Genomic DNA, 21,373 nt, shown 5'->3' on the forward strand with positions numbered 1-21,373 from the left:
CCAAGAATAAGCGCCCTTGGCCGTAAGTAAGCAATATAGCAGGGCATTCAGCCTTAGAAAGAAAAAAAAGAGGGGAGAAAAAAAGAGGGGGGAGAAAAAAGAGGGGAAGAAGGGGGAGAGGAAGGAAACCGCGGGTGCCCCTGCGGGCGGGCGGGGGGCGGCACAGGGCGCTCCGCAGGCGGGCCAGCCGCCGCCGCACGGCCGGGACTGGCGCAGCGGCGGCAGCCGCCCCCCCGCCGCCGCCGCCGCCGCCGCCGGCACGGCACGGCACGGCACGGCGCGGCGCGGCGCGGCACGGCACGGCACGGCACACCCCGCCGCGCCGCCCCGGGCCGGGCCGCTCCCCCGCGGGGCCGTGGCCGGAGCCGGGGCCGCCCCTTGGCCGCCGGCCTGGGGCAGGGCCCCATAAAGGCGGCGGCGGCGGCGCGGGCGAGGCGCGGAGCGGAGCGGCGCGGCCCCATGCACTGCAGCAGGTAAGCGCCGCCCGCCCCAGCCCGTGCTTTTGCTCTGCTTCCCCCAGGTGCGCGCCTGCAGGCCCCTGGAAACGACAGCTACCGGGCTGCAGCCTCTGGGGGAATAAAGCCTCGAAACTCGCAGGGCTCCCTCCCCCCCCCCCCCCGGTTTTATAAGTCCTGCAAAAACGTCCTTACGCTTGTGTGGCGCCTGCTAATACTGCAGAACCCACCTCATCTTTTGCTGGCAGTTCGCTTTTGCCTCTTCTAGCAGCCTGTCTTTTTCAGGTCGTGGTGTCAGGTTTTGTTTTGGTTGGTTGTTTTTTGCTGTTTTGGGTTTTTTTTCCCCTTCCCTCCTTTTTTGATACTGCAAAAGCTTAGGAGCAGCTGCCCCAGGAGCTGGTCACAAAAGTTGCAGAGAGAGAGAGTATTTTTGAAGCCTTAGTTCTTTTCCTATTAAAGCAAAGCAAAACTTGATTAATTTGATGCTGGTACTCTCCTTGTCCTACTTATTATGGCAAATACTGCCACAATAAAAAAAAACAAGGAGAAGAATTAAGAGGCCAGCACAGATTCTGCTTTTTTTGGCAGGGCTTTGAAATACCAGTGAGAACCCTAGGAAGGAGAAAGCCATTTATTTAAGTGACAAAGCAAATGCGCTGGCTTCCCATGACTCAACAAAAATCTGCATTTCCAGCAAGGACTGCATCCTTCTCTAAAGGGATGTGCTGCAGTTGCAGCCCCTTTTTACAAATATTCAGGCTAACTGGCTTTGAATGGGCTGTGTTCTTGCACAGTGATAGTGATTTTCATCATCTGAGAGGGAGGGTTATGAATAAATCTTTACAAATAAAGCTGTAGCATTCTTATTGAATACTTGCAGTAGGCTTTCAGCATGACTTTAGGGATTATAAAAAGATGTTTTTAAGCCAGTTCTTGAGGCATGATGAGGTGAAAAAAATAAAGTGTCCCCCCCCCCTTTTTTTTTTTCTCCTATTCACTCAGCAGTCAATGTTAACAGTGCAGAAGAGCTCTGTTACCTAGACCTGCGTTAATAGCTCATAGAAAATATTTCCAAAGGTGCTTTAGCATTTTTATTCATCTGAATTAACCAAAACCAGAGTGCCCAACAAATGCACTTATAGTTGTTGAGAACCATAGCGTGATGGTTCTGCATCAAGGTATATAGCATCCCATTTGGTGCTGTGGTGCAATAGGTGACTTGCTTAATATAGTGCTGTCTCTGCTCAGAGATGAAGCAGCTGATCCAGCTTGCTGGAATTTTAAGACCTGGCACAGAGTCTGTAAAAGGGGAGTTAAAGTGGATGAGCACTTCCACTGGAACTGGATCTGTTTTACTGGTTACTAGAATGTTCTTCTCTGTATTTTCAAGAAAATGTGTTTAATTAGCTGTCACTAAAATCTATTTTTTGGAGGTTTGGAAAAAGCAAACAAGACTACATTTGAATTGAGAGAGTTCAGAATTAGCAAGAAATGACTGAACAGTCTCACCCTAGTTCCTTAGCTTGAACTGTCAATTTTAATCTAGGTTGCATTATTTAAAGCAGTGCAAAGACAAGGCCATGAATAATTAAGGCAGTGGATGAAGCAGATATGCATTCTTAAGAAGCTTCTTACTTGATGTAACAAATAATAACGTCCTGTCTTTCTGCTCCTTTCAGAATGATACAGATCTTGGACCCAACACCCTTGCCAAGCTCCATCATGCCTGTGGACATGGCCATGAGAATTTGCTTAGCCCATTCTCCACCACTGAAGAGTTTTCTCAGCCCCCTTGAGGACTGTCAAAGAAACAACTTTGTGAACAGATTCAAACCTCTCAGACCGTGTCTTCATGTGAAACGTGACTCCGAAGCTCAGAAGAGTGACTGGAACCACTCAGCAGCCCGAGCCAAGAAGCGAGTTGTGTTTGCAGACTCAAAGGGGCTGTCCCTGACAGCGATACACACCTTCTCCGAGTTCCAGGAGCACCCTGGGTGGGATCTTCAGTTTGACCTATTAGGCCTTGAAAACATAACATCTGGCTTAAAGTTACATGAGGAGAAAAACTTGATTCTGGGTTTCCCTCAGCCCTCAGCTGACTACCTGGACTTCAGGAACCGCCTGCAGAAGAACTTGGTCTGCCTGGAGACCTGCACCCTGCAAGAGAAGGTGCTGTCGGGCACTGTGAAAGTAAAAAATGTGAGCTTTGAAAAAAAGGTTCAGTTTCGAATTACCTTTGATACATGGAAGACCTACACGGACACTGAGTGTGTATACATGAACAATGTTTACAGCGATCCTGAAAATGATACCTTCTCATTTACCATTGACTTGCCTCCTGCCATTTCCTCTGAAGAGGAGATAGAGTTTTGCATTTCTTACCAAAGTGGAGAACATACCTTCTGGGACAATAACGAGGGTCAGAATTACAAGATTCTCCATGCAGAGTGGAAGCCTGATGGTGTTCAGATACCATCTGCCAAGAAAGACTCCATAGATTTTCAGACTCCAGGGAGAGGCCAAGAGAAAGAGCCTGATCAGCTAGGCAGTCCGAGGCTGTCCAGTGGTCTCTTTCCCCGGTGGCAGAGTTTGGGTCGGATTGAAAATTCATCACCATATTGGTGATCAATACTAGCGAGGAAGCATTCTTCCTTTTGGCAACAGAACTGTGTCAGTTTTCTGGTTCCCATACTATGTGACGAAATCACCTGGCAGGTTTTGTTGGCTGTCTGAACAAATCCAAATTCACTAGTCTGCAGGACTTGTTAAACCCTATTATGCTACTGAAGTTCTTAGCCAAAACTTACCCTTGGAAAGAAAGAAAACCAAGATAAAACCCATGTGTATGTCACCTACTATAGAAATAGCATGCCCATACCTTAAGTATACACTGCTTGCTTTCTGCTGTAGACTCTCCTGAGTCACTAGGAGAGAGGCTCTTGTGAGGAATTATGGAAGGCGATGGTATCTTAGCGAGCTGTAGTAACTGCACGTGTGAGAGTATGTGTGCGTGCACAGGGACCTTACATGAACAGAACATCACAATTCATTTTGCACCTATTAGCAGTGCAGTAGAGATGAGATGATGCTGTCAGGACGGAGGCTTGCTATGACCCTCTACATGCTTGTAGCAGAGGCAGGTAGAAATGCATGGCTAGGATTTGTGGCTTCAATACACATTAAGAAACTTGGAGAGGATAATGGAAAAGTGGGAAAAGGGGGAGAGGTAGGATATGCTGTATAACTTGGAGACGTACAGTGTTCTAATTTCTTCTTTCCGAAGCTGGTCTTCTAAATCCCAGAGAAAATTCTATGGGATAAAAAGGAGAATACAGAAAACGATGCAAAGTGAGTGGTGGAAGTGACTGCTGCTTTGGGAAGACACCTCTGTCCTTGTTGGCTTTGTGAAAAATAAATGTCTTGCATTTGAGAACAAATCTAACCTTGGCTTCATCATCCTACTCACTTAGCAGGCAGATGGTTACCTTCTAATATTAAAAGGAGAATGTGCCTTTCAAAAAAAAAAAAAAATTAAAACCACCCTACATGCCAAAAATAGGGTTACATGACAAAACAAAGTGATTTGTAAACTTCCCAGTCTATAGCAGCATTAGACGATTTGACTCATCACCTGATCTGATCTTACAGCACCTGATGGTCGAGTATCGTGCTCCCTATTGCAAAGTTACCGATGACTTTGCACAAGTGTGTAATATAGGAAAGGTCCTTCATATTGAAGACAGTGAATTAGCTGCACTCTGTGAAAGCTGATTTCTTTAAAAGAGCAGTGTTGCTACTAGTTTTTTCTAGACTGAATATAGGCTTGCAATAAATAGAAAACTGCTCTGTTTTATTGTACCTCATTTTTTGAAGTGGTTTTTTTTAGACTTCAGTAAACTAAATGTATATTTTGTATCTGTATGCTTATAATTTAGCTTTCTGAGCTGTCAAACTGTAAAGGCAATCTGTGTTTCATGGAAGACTTGCGTGAGAAATTGTCCAATGTATACTCAGCAGGTGTGAATACTGGCACACATTTTAGCTGTACAGAAATGGTATTAACATCAAAATATAAATCACATTTTTGCCTGTTGCTAAGAAGTATAATATCCTGAGTCTGAAGCTACTTGCAATGCAGTGAGACGATAAATACTAAGGTGAAATAAGCCTCTTCCACTAATTGCACTTTTTCTCTACATAACCCTTGCTGTTATGTGTAAACTAGCCATTTTAAGAATAAATTGTATTTTGATACACCTAGTTCTTACTGTGTCAGCTCAGTCTATTTTCTCAACTTCTTTAAACAACTTCAGTTGTGATATAAGGTACAACCATTTTTTTCTGTGCCACAGGACGTTGCTAAAGCTGGCTATGGTATGGTATCTCAGGTTATCAGCTGGCATTACCCTGAAGACAAGATCCAAGCTCTTCACTAAATCAGAGATCCTCAAAAGTATTTGCCTTACGAGTTATGTCATTTTAAAAAAAAAAAACCAACCTGTATCTCACCAAATTTAATTGGAATATTTTGGTTTTGATTCTATCAGGGATCTTGCTGTGCCGCGGGTGAGTCTGTCTGGCAGGAGTCTGTCTTAATCCAATAGCCAGACTTACCTGCTGAGCCATAGCATATGTGATGCTTGCATGGGCACAACTAGACAGCAGCACTTAATGTCTTCTGGCTCATTTTCACCTGGTACTTAGCTTGTTACGCTACCTCCTGCGGCTATACTGCTCTTTGGGGCACAGGGAAGTTGGGTTTTCTTCTCTTATACCTAGGAACCCAGCTGAATTGCCATCAGCACAACAACTCCCTGCAAAATAAAGCATCTGTCTTTGAGCCAGCCATTCACCTTTGAGACTGCAGTGTGGACCTACCCTTGCAGTTATTTAGAATAGAGAAAAGGGTGCGTTGTTTCCCAAGGGCCCTAGTCCCACGGGGGGCAGAGGGTTTTGGTACACTCCTGCTTCTCCTAGGTGGTAATTTAGGCCAGCACAAAGTAAGAACAGGCTAGCCAGCACCAGTTGCACACCAGATACTTTATATGGGATTTCTTAATACATCATTAACTCTGTGACAAGACGCAGTTTACATCAATCCATTGCACACAAAGTCAAGGGTTTCCCTGCAAGAAATCTAGTTTTAATTATGAAAAAGTAATTCCCAAAAGGCAAAAGACAACATGGCTCTAACAGCATGATTCTGACCTGGGGAATTAATTTGGAGCTTCCACATTGCAAAACCTGCATGGGACACAGAGCCCTCCTTTCCCTAACGCCATCTGCCAATGTCAAACTCTACTAAGTGCCACACTCTGTCTTACTGCGCAGGAGCTCTTATGATACATACTGCACCACCAGCTCCCTGCTCTAGAAAAAAAGAGGTGAACGGAAGGGAGATTTGCAACAAGTGGCTTGAAGGCTCCTCTGCCTCAATGTGGGACTTTGCTTTGGCAAACCATATGCAAGGCTTTTGGGTAGAGCAGAAGCCTTCTAGCATGAGGAAAAGTAGCATTTCTTGTCCTCCAGCCAAGTTTTGTGACCAGCCATCACAACTGAAAATGCTCACTTGTCCTCCTCTTGACTGAGACATAAATCACTTAAAAATACCAGAAGACAGGTTCCTTTGACCAAGCTTTGGCTTTAAGTCAGCTTCTTTGCAAAGATGCCTTGCAGATTTTATTTGCCCAGCAGAGAGGTAATGCAGTGCTGCAGTGTCGCTCAGCAGCTCCAAAGCCCTCCCTCAGTCGAGAGAGCAAAGAATTTCTCCTTTTTCCGCTCCCTACCAAAGCAATGCAGTTTCATTCCTTCCTCTTTTAAAACAGAGCTTGTGTTTAACACTAAAGGTCACATCCATCAAAAAGGTAACAGTCTCCTAGAGAAAGTATTTGCAACACTAAGGTATAGTAACTGAAAAAAAATTAGTCCTACGAATGTATTTACCAGACACTGAGAAAAACAACGTCACCCTTGGAAAACCGTCTTAGCCCAGGGGACTCAAACATGCATCTTAGATGCTGCTCTTTCAGACACATCCTATTTGAAAAGAAGGTATAAAGCAGATGCAGTCCTTGAAACAGAGCTTGCAAAACTATGGCATCATCTCATTCCCTTAGGAAGTCACTTCTCCAGCTGCATCGTACACTTGTATTTCCACCACTAAGGTGACAGAGTGGATGACTGGGTTCAGTCCTACAGCTCTGTAGGTCTAAGGTCTTATAAATTTCAGTTACAGTGTATGGGTGACACAGTACTTACAGACTTTATTCTTCCAACATAAGTGTTTCAAGTTGGGTTCCTAATAACTGTACTCATTTTTGTGAGGCTAGGCCTAGTCTTACCATGCAAAATTAAATTGAAATTTGCTGGTGTTTCGTATTAACAAAGAACTGTCATCCTGGAAAATCAGCATCTGAACATTTCCTGAGAACATAATTAGAATTTTCACAGGCAATTAATGCATGTCTTTTTCTGTAATTATATATAACTAAACAAATTACCACAATTTATATAGCAAATCTGGTAAATTAATGGTAATATGATAGATGTTACAGTATTTACATACACATAAAGCAACAACTCCCATCCCTCTGAGACATTTCTGAGCTTTAAAATGAAATGTAATCAAGAAAAAAATGTTTCACTGAGGCCAAAATAAAAGAAAGTAAGGCTGCGCTAAATCCTCTTTTCAGAAGCCCGTCCTCCTGTTTCAAGAATCACCTGTACTTCAGCCATTCCTGACTGGCATTTGCTTAACCTGTTCTTACAGCCCTCCAGTGATGGAGGCTCCACAAGCTTTATAATTATTCTCTCCTCTTCTTAACTCAAAAGAGGGTCCTAAGGTCTTAGCCTAATTAAAATTAAGCTCCTAATTACTTGTTTTATTCTGCATAGACAAGAAAAGGAAACTATTGCTTTCTTTTTGCAATAGCCTGTAAGCGCTTGAGAGCAAAGAACAGCTTTCCCTCCTCTCCTCACATCCCTTCTCTAAGCTACGTAATACTTAATTTCATGAAAAATGGATCTTTCGGCTTTCCGTCCTTGTTTGGAAAGGAATCTGTTAGACCTTTGGATTTTCCTTAAGGCAGAAATATCACTCTCGGCTAGCTCTGGTAAAAGCCTTGTGGTGGGGTCCTCAACTTCACCAGTGAAAACTTAACACAGCTTAGTACCCATCTTGCATTGCTCAACTGACTTCATCTGTCTCATACAATAAGGCCTCGGGAACATACGTATCGTTTCTGTAGTGCTCAATAGACCGTCTGTGAAGCTTATGACAGCCGGGCAGATTGAATCAGTGATGCGCTTCACTGACGATTTATTCTAAGGATGGCATTTCTTCCATTAAAAACATTCATCTTTTTCCTGTTCCTCCTCCCTATATTGCAAACTGCTTCTAACATTCCAGCCTTTGTTTATCTCCTTTCTGGGCTAGTCATTAAGTTGGTCATCTTTCATTTCTTCCATGTGAAGAACGGTGTTTTCTGCTTCAGTGACAAAATTCACACAGGCTCGGTAGGATTCCTGCAGAAAAGGCAGGCTGACTTTTGTTTTTGCAGTGTTCGCTGCAGGTGGCCCAGTGTTGATCTCGATAAGTGCATCTTTCAAACAGTAAGGCAGAAAATACCAGGGTTAATTCTGGTGAGGCAAAGCATGAACACAGCACTGTGGGTCTGCTCAGTGGACGATAATTTTAGAAGATGCTCTAGGCATTGCAGTGCACTGAACGTACAGCAGTTGTGTACATGCATTACATACTCAGCTTCCTTTGAGCACAGGGGAAAAAAATAAGGCTGCTCAACAGCTAAAGACTGGGCTTTCCAACAAGAGTGTCTGTCAGTAAGATTACGGTTACAGTAAGTTAGCAACCAGAACCAATTCAGGGGAAAGGAGTAAGTGTCAAACAAGCAATCAAAGATAATATACCAGAAACTGGAAGTCTGCAAGAGAAGAAATTAGTCTACAGTTTAGTATCCTGTAAGAGAAATAAATGGGGAAGAATAAAATAAAAATTATTTGCTTCAAAGGTGTTATTGGGAAAATACCTCTGCTATCTCATCATATTTCAAGTCACTGTAGTATTTTATATGCTTTTGGACTTGCAGCATCTTGCACCTTGCTTTTAGAAACGACATGAAAGTGGCTGCTGCTACACACTTGACTAGGCGGCAGTGGGACTGATATGGCAATTCCCCTCTCTTGAAGAAATGGTAAGACAAACCAAAAAGCTCCATGCAGCACAACTCCTGCCCTAAATAGTGCCTTCTTCCCCCAGTCATACACACAACTAAGCATGAAGTCAAATCTGCGAAATTGTAATATCAAAAGCAAATATCTCAAATTTTTTTGAAAGAATGTATCTTACTGACAATCCTTTGAGAAAATATCGTTTTAACAGATGAATTCATAGTATGCAGCAAGTATCATTAACGGAAATCAGGGAAAGCTCAGGGTGAGGTGGTTTTGTGTGTGTGTGTGCTTTTGGTTTTTTTTTTAAAGGCTTTTCATTGCAAGGCTTTGCTTTTGTCTCCTGGCTTCCCACTCACAATCTCTCTCCAGTTTCCCATGCCCGGAGCTAATTCAACATCTAACCAGGAAACAGATAGGTTCTGAAAGCATCCCGCTGCCTTACTTTAACCCAACAGTTACAACAGAATTTATAGAAATTTACAAAAAAAAAACCCTCAAACACAAAACCACAACACACCAAACAAACCAAAAACCAACCAACCAAAAACTCTAGTTCTATTCCTCAATTTAAAGCTAATTACATACTGCAGGTCCATCAGGTCAGGTCAAGAATATTATGGTACAGCACAGACCTCTCTGACTTGGCTCTGAGCACCATAGCAAATCCACTGACCCCAGGAAAACAGATCCGTCCATAAACTCAGAGTACAGCCATAGCCATTACTGTTCTCCTCTCCTCTACCCATAAAAAGCTCAGGCCATACACTGGTAGTGCAGAAACACGCAGGAGCTGCAGAGTTGGATTAGTACAGTTAAAGATGATTTTGTGTTCAGGTGACAATAGCATGTCAAATATTGATACCCTTCAAACTCTTCCTCTAGCAAAGGTGAGTGATGGAAGAGCTCCTAACATTTTCTGCTCCACTTTTTTGTTCCCTTGGAAGAGTCCCACCCTCCCTTCTGCCCTCAAAGGCACACAGTCAAGACCAGCACACGGTCTCTGTGTCTGTAACTATCACGTCGGCAGCTGCACCAGCAAAAGCATTTACCCTTTGCTCTGCATTGGGAAGTCAGGAAATGTTAACTTCCAAGCCATTCTCTCCAGCCCTAGAGCTTCTTTTTTTGCTATCAGGCCATAAGATCCTCCTTTTCTTACCTGCCATAATCTTCTGAAAGACCATAAATGTCTGAATTGCTGGACAACATCACTTTCAGAGGTCTGTCATCATCTTTGTTCAGGAAGGACACAAAGGCAGTATATAATCCCAGTACACAAGAACAGTCTGGTGTTGGTGGAAAGGAGACCCCAGCAACTGAGACAGGAAGAGTTAAGACCACTCATAGGCCCTCAGGACAAGAGGTAAGCGCCACCTCTACCAGTAGGAGATAGAAATGGTGCTTTAGGGATAAGTGTTATTGCTGAAGTCTTCTGCAGGCCTGATGTCAGCCTGGGAGTGGTGGGTTAGTGCTGAGTGCTGCATTAGCAGCAGCTGAGAAAATGGAAGTAGCAGATGCTGATTGTAGGGCACACATGGTGGTTATTTGCTAAATAACTGAATGACATTCATTCCCCTCCAAATCAAACCTTTACCATGCTGGAGAAAAACAAAAGGGACATTTGATGGGCCCCAATCTCAGCATCCTAGCTGTACTGGGACTAGTTGCCCAACTTTTTACATTGCCTCATGCAAAAGCATAAGGTCAAGGCACCACTGAAGAAATACCTGAGCCTGTGCTGAATGCAGCGTGGACCTTGTTAGAGTAACAGGTGTGGGTACAAGGTGTTTCTACTCAGCTGGAAGAGAGAGTGATGGGGTAATACGCTCTGTGATGAGTATGAGTGAAGACGACTACTCTATTTCAAAATCCATGAGCAGCTGAATACTGAAGAACTCAGCTCTGATATTCATTCTAGCTAGTAATTAGAAAAACATAATATTTTGGTATTCTCAGTGGACTGCAAGTGTCAAATATTATGTTCTTATTCTCAAGATCAATTACATAAATAACATTGCATTTTATTCTATCCAGTGAAAAATATGCTACTTATTAAGTATAAAATGTCATACAAATGCTACAAGTGTACGTTCTGGGCCAGTGCAGGTTAAGGTGTCATGTAGTCATAGCCTCAAGCAGCTAACTGACAGTGGAGGTCGTGCTGGATTTCTCCTCCTTGCGCTTCAGTCATTATTCAGAGAGGGGAAAAAAAGAGAGATGAAGTCTGTTTCTGAGATCACATCTTGCTAGCTAGGTATTAGAGCTCACACCTTACTCCTGCCAGCTCCGGGAGGTTGCCCAGGGCGTACGCCTGAGCTGAGTTCGGGGTCACAGTGGCTGTGGAGCCATTCGCCCTGGCAGGTATAGTCTTTCTTGTCTCTTGTGGTAATATGGGAAAGAATTACCTTCTGTTGGCGTGGCAGTGATGGGGAGAGGCCTGTGCAGTCATTTCAAATAATCAGTCACCTTCCCTGTGCTACGAGCTCCTTAGAGAAGGCAAAATTTTACCCTTCAGGATCAATGGTTCTCAGATATGTACTTGCCTTCCTCAGCCACTGGTGAACATACAGCAGCAATGCCTTTACCAGGAACAATTAGGCAGAGACATATATTTATAGTTAATTATCATGTTAGGGCAGCAAGAGCAGAGCAGAGCAGAGCAGAGTGAATTCCAAATGCAAAATACAGCCCCCTCTTCCTTTTCCGTATGTATTATATTAGCCCCTCTGGCATTTGCTTATCCCTCTTGGGAGCCCTTTCAAAGTGTTCTCAGCTCTGGGATTTAATGCCTGGCATGGCTGACGTGCAGAATTAAAAATGTAAAGCATATTTGCCACCTCTGTTTTTAGATTAGCAACAGAGAAAATAGTCCTTGGCCTGCACGTAAAGCCAGGAGGGCCCAAGGGATGCAGCTGCAGCGCGAGCGGAGCGGGGAGAGGTAAGCCCATCGTGGGGCAGCCCAGCGGGAGGCAGGCAAAAGTCCCTCTGGAGCTAGAGGAGCAACCGGAGGAGAGGGAAGCTGTGGATAAAAGCTGTGTCAAATGCTCATTGCTGTATGTGATCTGGCACGGAAACCTGTTGAAGTGTTAATTCAGGAGACAAGGGGAGAATGTTTTTGTCTGTAGCTCTTTGGCCAGGAACAGGACTGAGTTATAGCTTAATTGATATCTGCAGTTGTTAGCAACCAGAGTGGTTTGACAAAAGATAGTAAAAAAACTGATTTTCACTGGATGGTCCTGATGCATAAAACTGAAAATCTCTAATTAAAACAATAAAGAGAATGGGAAGTGCGTTTTCTCCACTCTTAATGGAACATTATTAACAGCTCTAGCATTTGCTTTCTGAAGTGGCCTACGGACATTTTCCAGACACTATTCTACCTATTTTCCAATTCATCTTGTTTACTGAGCATTTTTTAAACCCTCAAGGCATAGCTATTAAGGCAGTACTTACAAAAATGGTCTCTCATAACATTTTTGAAGGATCTTCTCAGACATCAGGGTTACCACCACTCTGGCATGACTAGAAACCAGAATAAATTCCTAATATTTTAACTTTATTTTTATACTGTTTTTTTGGTAAATAGAGCGGTGTAATTCATAGGCACATGACCTGTGGTTTAGGTGCCACAGGGACATTTGCCACAGGTTTAAAATAGTCTTGAGACAGTGGTGGGCTTTTTTTTTCATTGATGGTTTCAATTTTTGTCAGAGCAACTTCTTGCCTTTCCTGCTCTGAGTCACAAGTTTGTGCAGAACAGCATGGGAGCCCCTGCAGTATTTTATGTAAGGGTTTATTTGTGCGCCTTTATAGAGACAAATCTGCACAGTGGTTTGTAATGTATTTTTTCCAATTGATTTTAAATTCCAGCCTCCTGCAAATAATCTTTGATGTTACTACTAATTTGCTGGTTTTGTGACTACACAACAGACTTGGTCTGACATCGCTGGTGAGGGAGAAGTATCTGTAGGGCAATTCTTCTTGAACTAATGCCAGTCCTGCCAGACTGACTTTGGCCCATCATGTTCAAGCATCTTTTTTTCTCCAAAGGGCATTCCTTTTCAACACCGCGAGCCTGCATGGTTTCCCGGACAGCGTGGATTTCCCGTCACATGATGGTGGAAATTAAATGTCTCCGTCCTTCAATAAATTTGGTGTGTGTGTGACTGCCTCTCAAACTGGCAAGCAGCACAAAAGTGAAAAAGGACAGAACGTGGACTGGAGTCCCTGGATATTTTCCACCATCCGGTCCTTAATGCTTGCCGTAGCTCCTCGCTTCCCACGCTGGCTGCCAAGCAGAGCCCAGCCAGCTACAGACACAGGGTTAAGGGGACGGCTGGGTCAGTGAGGGCTGGGCTGCAGCTCAGTGCTGGTAGGGGAAATATTCCTCTGCTCTAAGGAGACATTGAAATAGTTGTACTGCCAGCATCTGCTTCCTCTTAAACATCTATTTTACTCCTACGTTTGACAGATGGACCAGTGATGGGAAGATGAGTGCTGAGAGCCTCCGGCTAATTTCACTGATTTGGAAACATAACTGAGATAATACATATATTTTTATCTCTCGCTATTTCCACAGGGGTTTTACTCCTTTCATTCAGCAAAGGCCAGAGCTACAAATCAAATTTGAATTTTGTTTAGCAAGGAGTGGAGTAGAAGATGGAGGTGTGAAGGTGGGGCCAATCTAAATCATTTCACCCATTTTCATGTTTCTGCAGGCCTGCTGAATAGTTCAAACACAATTAACAAATATATTCTTAGTGCAAAGACTGCTTCTGGAGTAGAAGGAGCTATTTCTGATTTCCAGCTGGACTTCCCACCCTACGCTGAACATGCCACAAATAGTTAAGATTTCTCTTGGCTAGCCCTTGGTTTTGTTGGTCAGGCGACACAGTAATTCTGCCGTCATGCTTGCCTCCCTTCTTGGGCTCCCTGCAATTCTTCCTCTCATGCATCCCAATTCCCAAACTTGCAGCGGAGCTATTCTCACCTTATTCCCTGCCTGAAATTCACAGGCTGTATGTGCTAGTGTGAGTCAGCAGTAATTACACTTCATCTTCAGGAAAGACAGTGGTGAAGGAGTTGAAGGTGATTCAGCAGAACACTTTATTAGCAATATCACACTGGAAGTCATCACACCTGAGTCATCAGGTCCGAGCTTTACAATCACAGGCGATCGTGTAATAGATTGTTATCCTAAAGGTTTTCTGTAGTAGCCTGAGATATGCTATCCCATTTTACTTACAGACTGCAAATTAAGGCACTATGGAAGGGCAGGGACGGCGCCCAAGCACTATGAGCAATTTCACATTTGTCTACGCTGTCAAACGTTCTTGTCTCGATTCTCACAAAACAGAGCACTGTAGTTAGAAATCAGTTTATTCTGATGAGTCAGTGCTCATAGTATTATCCTGGCACAATTGAGGCACTAGCAATTAAACCTTATTCTCCAGTTGTTCTGCCTTTTTAATCACTGCCAGTTCTCATGTGTTTCTGGCTTATTACTTGTTCTGAAGGAGCTGGAGGCAAACGGCCGATCAGGTATCACAGAGATGTGCCATACTGATGTCAGTCTAACTGCAGAGTTAAAATCTACTGTCTGAACAAAAAAGATTGGATTTATATAATGAATCCGCCATGGGGTTATGTTGCAGCATCCATTGAAACAAGAGCAAAACAGCACTGCATACCAATATCATAAAAGGAACCAGCAGTTAATTGTGGGATTGGCTTAGTTAATGTTTGTTATAAATTACAGTAATTAGCAATGTAAACTAAAGTCAAAGGCATTTCTTCCAAAATTTAACTATTTCTAATTTCTTTTTAAACCTGTACGGCTGGGGGTGGCTGTTGATGAGGCTGAGGGTGGACCATCACTGGACTGAGCCGCACAGAGTGGACTGTTCCGCAGGACGTGTAAGTCTGCAGGCGGCCTCTACAGCCCTGCCAGCACACTGACCCTGTCTGTTGATATCTTCCCCTTCTGGTCTACCTTTCCAAACAGAGCCTACTAATTATGTGGTATTTTGTACGAGACAAATCAGTAAAGAGTCAGCATGAGAGCAAGAAACTCCTAGTTTGTGGTTTAAGGAATGCAATGCTTAACATATTTTGCCTATAAGTATTTTACAGCAATGACATGCTGTCCTCTCAGTGCTTTATAAGGCCAAGTGGATAATCTTTCCTTATCTCCTAAATGTGTTTTGTGTAATACCCTGAACAGCATCTGCAGCTGCTAATAAAGACAGTATTTTTTATGGATGTTCTAATTTTACAAAATCTCATTTCATTATTTGTTTACTTAGTATAAAGATGTTACATTCTGCAAATATTTTCTTTAAGGCTGACAATATTTTGAAGGCATGTCAGAATGATAGTGCTGGGTTTTTAATGTAAGCAGAAGAGACCATCTGAATGCCAAGTGGGGAAAGAGGCGAGTGGAATGAGAGCGCTGTGGCCGTGCAGGGGGAGTCACGTCCGAGAGCAGACATGAGGGATCCTAAGCCTGTAGCTGGGTCTTGATAATGCAACAACTTTTCCCTAACTTCAGAATTGAGACTGCTTGTGATCTTCCTAAGGGGAAACAAGGCATTTCAAAAATATGTCTGTAAAAGCTACGTGGTTACGGAAACCATTCAAGTTAGCCAATATGAAAGCGTGTGTCAAGCCTTGCTCCTCTCAGTAACTTGTTTTGCATTTTACTTAATTGTACTTTAAAAATTTCTCATAATTCAGCACTGCCAAATGCCTCGATGCTTTTGATTTTTCCCCTTTTGATGCCTTTCTTAAAGGTCTGAATTAAAACCTACCTATCTCCTTTCAAGATTCCCATTTCTGTTAAAATGAAAGAATCAGAAAGAGGGATATAAAGACAGCCGAGAGAGACTAAGATTAAATGGAAATGGGATTTTGGTAGCCTGGCTGCGATAACTCAACCGTTTCCTCCCTCTTTGCCTCTCAAGGGCTGAACCACAAATGGTGAAGACATCGAGGTGTCCTTCCCCAAGCACACAGAGTTACTGAGTTTTCTGCTGGGTACATTTCCTTCCTCCAAGACTCTGACAAAACTGCAGGCATCACATACTATGAGAAGCATCCATGGTGCACGAACCTAATCAACGCCCTCCTCACCAGTTCAGTGTTAACACTTCACTGAGACCACACAGAATGGTGAATAATTCGGATGACAAATTTGCCAGGTGGAGCACAGGCTGTGGGAGCTCTTGTGGCCGCTGGTGTTTTAGACCCTCGTTTATGTGCTAGATTATCACTAGCTACCTCAACCCCAACGGAGGACATCCAGTTTGATTCCCTTTCACACCTGACAAAATTAAAAATAATGTCTTCTAGGAGAGTGTCCTGCCCTCTCAGTTCCCTCCGGATCTGAGAGGAAATGCTTGGAAATACCTTTTTCAAGATATTCCACTGTGTACCATAGACATAAAGCTTCCTTGCATATAATTAAAAAAATGTATTTATCTTAACAGCCTACTGTTTAAAGTATTAACTTGGCTTGCTTTGACCTATGAGCACTTAAATATTTTTAAATTGCCTTTGGATAAAATGCACAAGAAATTCCTGAAGCTGTCCAGGGGGGAATGTATTCCTCCACTTATCTGCAATAGGAATGAGTTGGAAGTAGGTGCTCAGTTGCTGGGGTTTCTCACAACCGAGGTACCTTTGGGGCACGCAGCCCCAGAACTAGGCAACTGGGAAACATTAACAGCAGAACCTGAAGCTGCTATAGATGACATCTGCCTGTGGGCTTAAGCAGCAGCTAAATGGAGTTAGGGGAGCAGAGGGATTTAGATGCCGAAGGTCCTTTCTGGATCTGGACCTCAGTGCAAGGAAGTTTCCACTAGATTTCAACAAGGGGTCAGGTGTTTGACCTCTGGTCGTCCCTTCACTTTCAAAAGAAAGGTGGATGCATAATAAGATTACCACATGCCCCTGATAATACTTGAAGTAGCAGTTAAAGAGATAAAGGGGATTCATGGATAACTTGTATGTACTCAGAGGAAATTGGTTTTCATGGAGAAAATGGCAGAATCCCTCTCTGAAATGTATACAGTATTTGCCTTTTCCAGAAAAAAACACTTCTAATTTCTTTACATGGTTTTAGAGAGTTCTTAAACAGTTCTTCAGTGTGGAAAGTTACATTTTTTCCAAGAATGTATAGATTTATTGAGCATTCAGCAATGGCTAGAAACACAGTCTACACTGAAACATTTGTCCAAACTCTATTGGTAAATACCTTGTCATAAACGTAGTCAAGATGCTACAAAATATTTTCCCTAGTAAGAAATAAAACATAGTCATATGTTATTCTGATTTCAGCAATGCTGAGGTAGCAAAATATGTATTCATAAATTCACTTTACCAGACAGTACCATAAGGACACAACTACCACGTTTCCAAGGAGATCCCACAACAGATCCCATATTAAACAATGTTCCAGCTTCATTTTCAATGAACAGGGTTTTCTTTTTCATTTAAAAATGGGACGTCATCTGAAATGTACGTACACTTACCCAAGCTGTGGAATAATCAGGCCCTGCCTTTAGCTGATGCCTCTATTATGGAGCTCATAACAGAAAATGTTTTATGCTCACCTCAGACACAGCTTCGCCTACTTGTAGTTAAAGCTGCTCTTCTCTTTAGAGAGCGGATGGCAAAGGTGAACACACTCAGTATGTTCTTATAGCCTCATTTACATATGTTTTATATCATGAGTCTTTGCTTTATCTAGGTTGTCCCACCTCATCCTTATCCTGGATAATTGAGCAGTGAGCATACAGCAGAATCAGGTAATGAATAAGCAATTATATCTCAGGCAAAGACTGTGCGCCGGGTAGCTTCCCAGGGACTTGCAGGGAGGCTGAAGGGAGCTAAAAGTGCACTAAGTCAGGTTTGCACCTTCTGGATCTGGCCCCAGTGTAAGAACTCCTCAGCGAGGCAAGGAGCTGCTCTCGTGAATCGTGGCTTTGAGCAGCAGAGTAGGCTGCTCTGAAGTTACGTGGAGTTGGTCCACAGAGCACTTTGGCCACATTTCTGACTATCCATCTTGTCGTCCAGACCTTTCCTGAGGTCAGCCTGAGTCACAGCCTTACACGTGGGACTACAGGGGCAACGCAGATGGGCAGACTATTGGGCACCATGGCTATTTAAGGCTTCACAAACAGAGGAGAGAAGGGGAGTGTGGATCTTCTCCCAGGCCCCTTTATAGCACAAATACTACCAAGTCCCCAAAATATGCAGGGTCAGGATGTGGGTTTAAAAGCACAGATATGAAGAGCATGAGAAGGAACCACAATTTTAACTTCTTGCAGGCTCAGAAGACAGATGCATTTCTAGCCTTAAATCTTTGGAAAATGAAAGGTATGAGGCCTCACAGTCTGCCCTTTATACTCTGGGTGCTTCTGGGATCTAGTGGTCATATCATATCTCTCAGAATGGCTAAATGAGCCTTCACAAAAAAAAAAAAAACTTTAAGAGCTGAGGAGAAATGCCAGAAGTGTCAGTGGTAGGCATCCTTCCCTACCCCCTAGCCCACCAGCTGTGCTCAATGGGAGGTTTTCTTTGCTGGAGCTGCATTAAAAACACTCTGTCCTGGGCTTGATTTCCACGAGGAGAAGGATTCCACATGCTCATGTCAGAGCTTGACCCCCAGCTCACATTCCTACTGCCAGAAGTTACTCTTTTATGCTCAATACAACAACTTGATTTCAACCTGCAAACCACAGACCACGAGGCCACAATCCTCTCTCTCTCAAAAAAAAGCCTAATTTCTGCACACGGATTCCCAAGTTCTCCATGTTTTTTAGGACAATGCTGCTTAGAGGACCTCAAATAGAGGACAGCCAGCACTAGTGCTCTAAGCTGCAACCTTTCTTCACAGCAGCAAGCACAGTTGCATCTAAACCATCCATCCTATGTGCTCATCTCACCAACATGAGTTAGGGTTGCATAGCTGAAATGCAAGGACTGTCAGTTAAGAGGACTTGATGTGGAGATGTAGGGCCACAAAAATGATCAGAGGGATGGAGCACCTCTGCTATGAGGAAAGGCTGAGAGAGTTGGAGTTGTTCAGCCTGGAGAAGAGAAGGCTCCAGGGAGACCTTATTGCAGTCTTTCAATACTTAAAGAGGGCTTATAAGAAAGATGGGGACAAACTTTTTAGCAGGACCTGTTGTGATAGGATGAGGGGTAATGGCTTTAAACTAAAAGAAGGTAGATTTAGACTAGATATAAGGATGAAATTTTTTACAGTGAGGGTGGTGAAACACTGTAAGTGGTTGCCCAGAGAGGTGGTAGATGCCCCATCCCTGGAAACATTCAAGGCGAGGCTGGATGGGGCTCTGAGCAATCCGATCTAGTTGAAGATGTCTCTCCTCATTGCAGAGGGGTTGGACTAGATGAACTTTGGAGGTCCCTTCCAACCCAAACTATTCTATGACTCAATGATTCTATGAACAAGTAATCTGTAGAGGTCACAGCCCAAAAGCTTGCCAAAGCTTTATTTCAAGAGATGGCAACACATAAAAGGGGTTAGCAAGCTTCCTTGAAAAGCAGGCCTCAAGTTGCGCCAGGGGAGGTTTAGATTGGATGTTAGGAAAAATTTCTTCACCAAAAGGGTTGTCAAGCATTGGAACAGGCTGCCCAGGGAAGTGGTTGAGTCCCCATCCCTGGAGGTATTTACAAGACGTGTAGACGTGGTGCTTAGGGACATGGTTTAGTGGTGGACTTGGCAGTGTTAGCTTTACTGTTGGACTTGATGATCTTAAAGGTCCTTTCCAACCTAAATGATTCTGTGATTCTATGATTAATTTTGAAATCCATTGTAGACAGTGAGTGAGCCCTGGTTCTCCCTTATGCTCCCCTGCCCTTCTGAAAAATTCCCCTATATATCCCTAAGCTCAGTGCACACAAATCCAGCCCCCCCTCCCACCCCCGCCCCGGCCCTTTGAAGCCCAGAAGCACTTTGTTTGGAGTTCTGGGTGTTTTCTTGCTTTTAATAAGGGAGTGAATTCATGTGAAGGCCAAGTACTATGCTATAAGAGAAAAATCAAGAAAGGGCCAGTGAGACAGCAGCATTCAGGGAAGTACTTTTGTAGGACCCTGTGCTAGCCTCATTGCTTCCTGAGAAACATCTTTCTGGGTAGTTCTCTGAAGAATTCATTATTCCACCCAGTGACTTGAATTTATCCCATATAAACCAGATATATTTAGAAAAAGTTGCAGTCAAAACCATACGATGCCATCATTGATTTATGCGTAGAGCAGCAACAAATGAGCAATAAAGTTACAAAGTAGTAAGAGAGGTCTAGCAGATGGGCAAAGCACCAAAATAAACATTCTGATAAAAACACAGATTCAGCAAACCACCAAACCCAACATGTTCTTGGGAGTTTGGCTTTATTTGGATTAACTAAGTAAACTTGCTAAGAATGTTGTTAAACTATTATAATACTAAGGCACAGAACACTACCAAGGACAGTTCAACCTAATCTGGATATCAGAATATCAGGATATCAGAGAGGAAAGGCAGATCTTATTGTAGCTCAGTTACGCTTTGCCCCCATCATGCAAGCTTAAAAATCCTTCTAGAAGAGCTGCCCTTTCCCACAATCTGTGTCACTAAAACTAGATGCAGCAATGGTATTTGTACACCCAGAGCCCTCAGCTGCTGTTCCTCACATTGTGCCTTCGCATTTTATATGAAATTGCTTTCATTTCAGGAAACTGGGCTCAAACTTGGGAAAAAAGTACAGTAATGCAAGTGTATAAAATTCTGTGCCGTCTTAATGGGACATGGCAACTTGGCAAATAACTTCTCATTAGCAAGGTTTTTGGTCAACTTGGTTCCCATTTTCTGCTGCAGGATAGGAAATGTTAGATAAATACTACTTTTGTTTTGGGGAATGTGGCCTCATTATAACTGGGGACTCCAGTGCCATTACTGCTAGTGGCTTGGGTGCAGATTCTGAAACTCAGCTGCTTCCTCATTTCCCACACCCCAGCTTTGAACCTGCTCACAGATGAGGGAAGTGGGTAACCCCTCCTTTTGATCAGAAAAGGACAGTCAAAGGCTCTACTCTGTGATAATAAAAAATTATTTTAAGTGGACAACACTGCTGCACAATCCATTGCAATCTGCAAATGAAATAGAAGGATTTTCAGCAGCATGGTTTTCTTGGATTTTCAGCCTGTGTACAGAACTAACATTTAATTATATCTTTTTGGGTTAAGAACATCTGAAAATAGCCTCCAACTGCAATTATAACCTGTGGATGGCAGACGTTTTTCCAGAGGTAATCATCTGTTCTGGGCAGAAAATGAGACTTACATGGCCTGAGACCAAGATCCAATTTTAAAAACACTCTTAGAGAAATCATTTCTAGGATGATGGTTTCTCAACAGCTCTAAGTCAATCCAAGTGCAAGGTGCCACCAAAAAATTCACTCTGCCCTCCTCCTTCGCCTGTATGTTTCCTCCCTTCTCATGGGCCTGTGTGACCAGATGGGGATAGGAGCAGGACACTCATCCAGCTGCAAAACAGACTCATTCTTTGCTGGGTTCAATTTTCAGCAGCCCAGGCTGGGATAATCCCAGACCAACAGTGTTATTTACAAGAGTGCTTTTGAACAATCAAATACTTTTTTACTGCTGTAAATAAATACTTTGGTATATATTGCAGCAGCAGCTCAGGAGGATGGGAGCTCCAGTGTGCT

The 21,373-nt window shown here is 43.3% G+C and overlaps 1 protein-coding gene across 1 annotated transcript; it reads left to right on the forward strand.

Moving 5' to 3' along the window:
- Window positions 1-350: 350 nt before the first annotated feature.
- Window positions 351-3,080, forward strand: PPP1R3C (protein phosphatase 1 regulatory subunit 3C; the record flags this gene model as incomplete). The annotated part of the gene is made up of 2 exons (XM_082308115.1): window positions 351-473; window positions 2,135-3,080. Exons 1-2 carry the CDS (start codon window positions 460-462, stop codon window positions 3,078-3,080), a joined length of 960 nt encoding a protein of 319 aa, XP_082164241.1. The 5' UTR covers window positions 351-459.
- Between the last annotated feature and the right edge of the window lie 18,293 nt (window positions 3,081-21,373).

The sequence above is a fragment of the Platalea leucorodia genome (assembly GCF_965183815.1).
Source record: "Platalea leucorodia genome assembly, chromosome: 4".
In the NCBI taxonomy this organism is placed as follows: Eukaryota; Metazoa; Chordata; class Aves; order Pelecaniformes; family Threskiornithidae; genus Platalea; species Platalea leucorodia.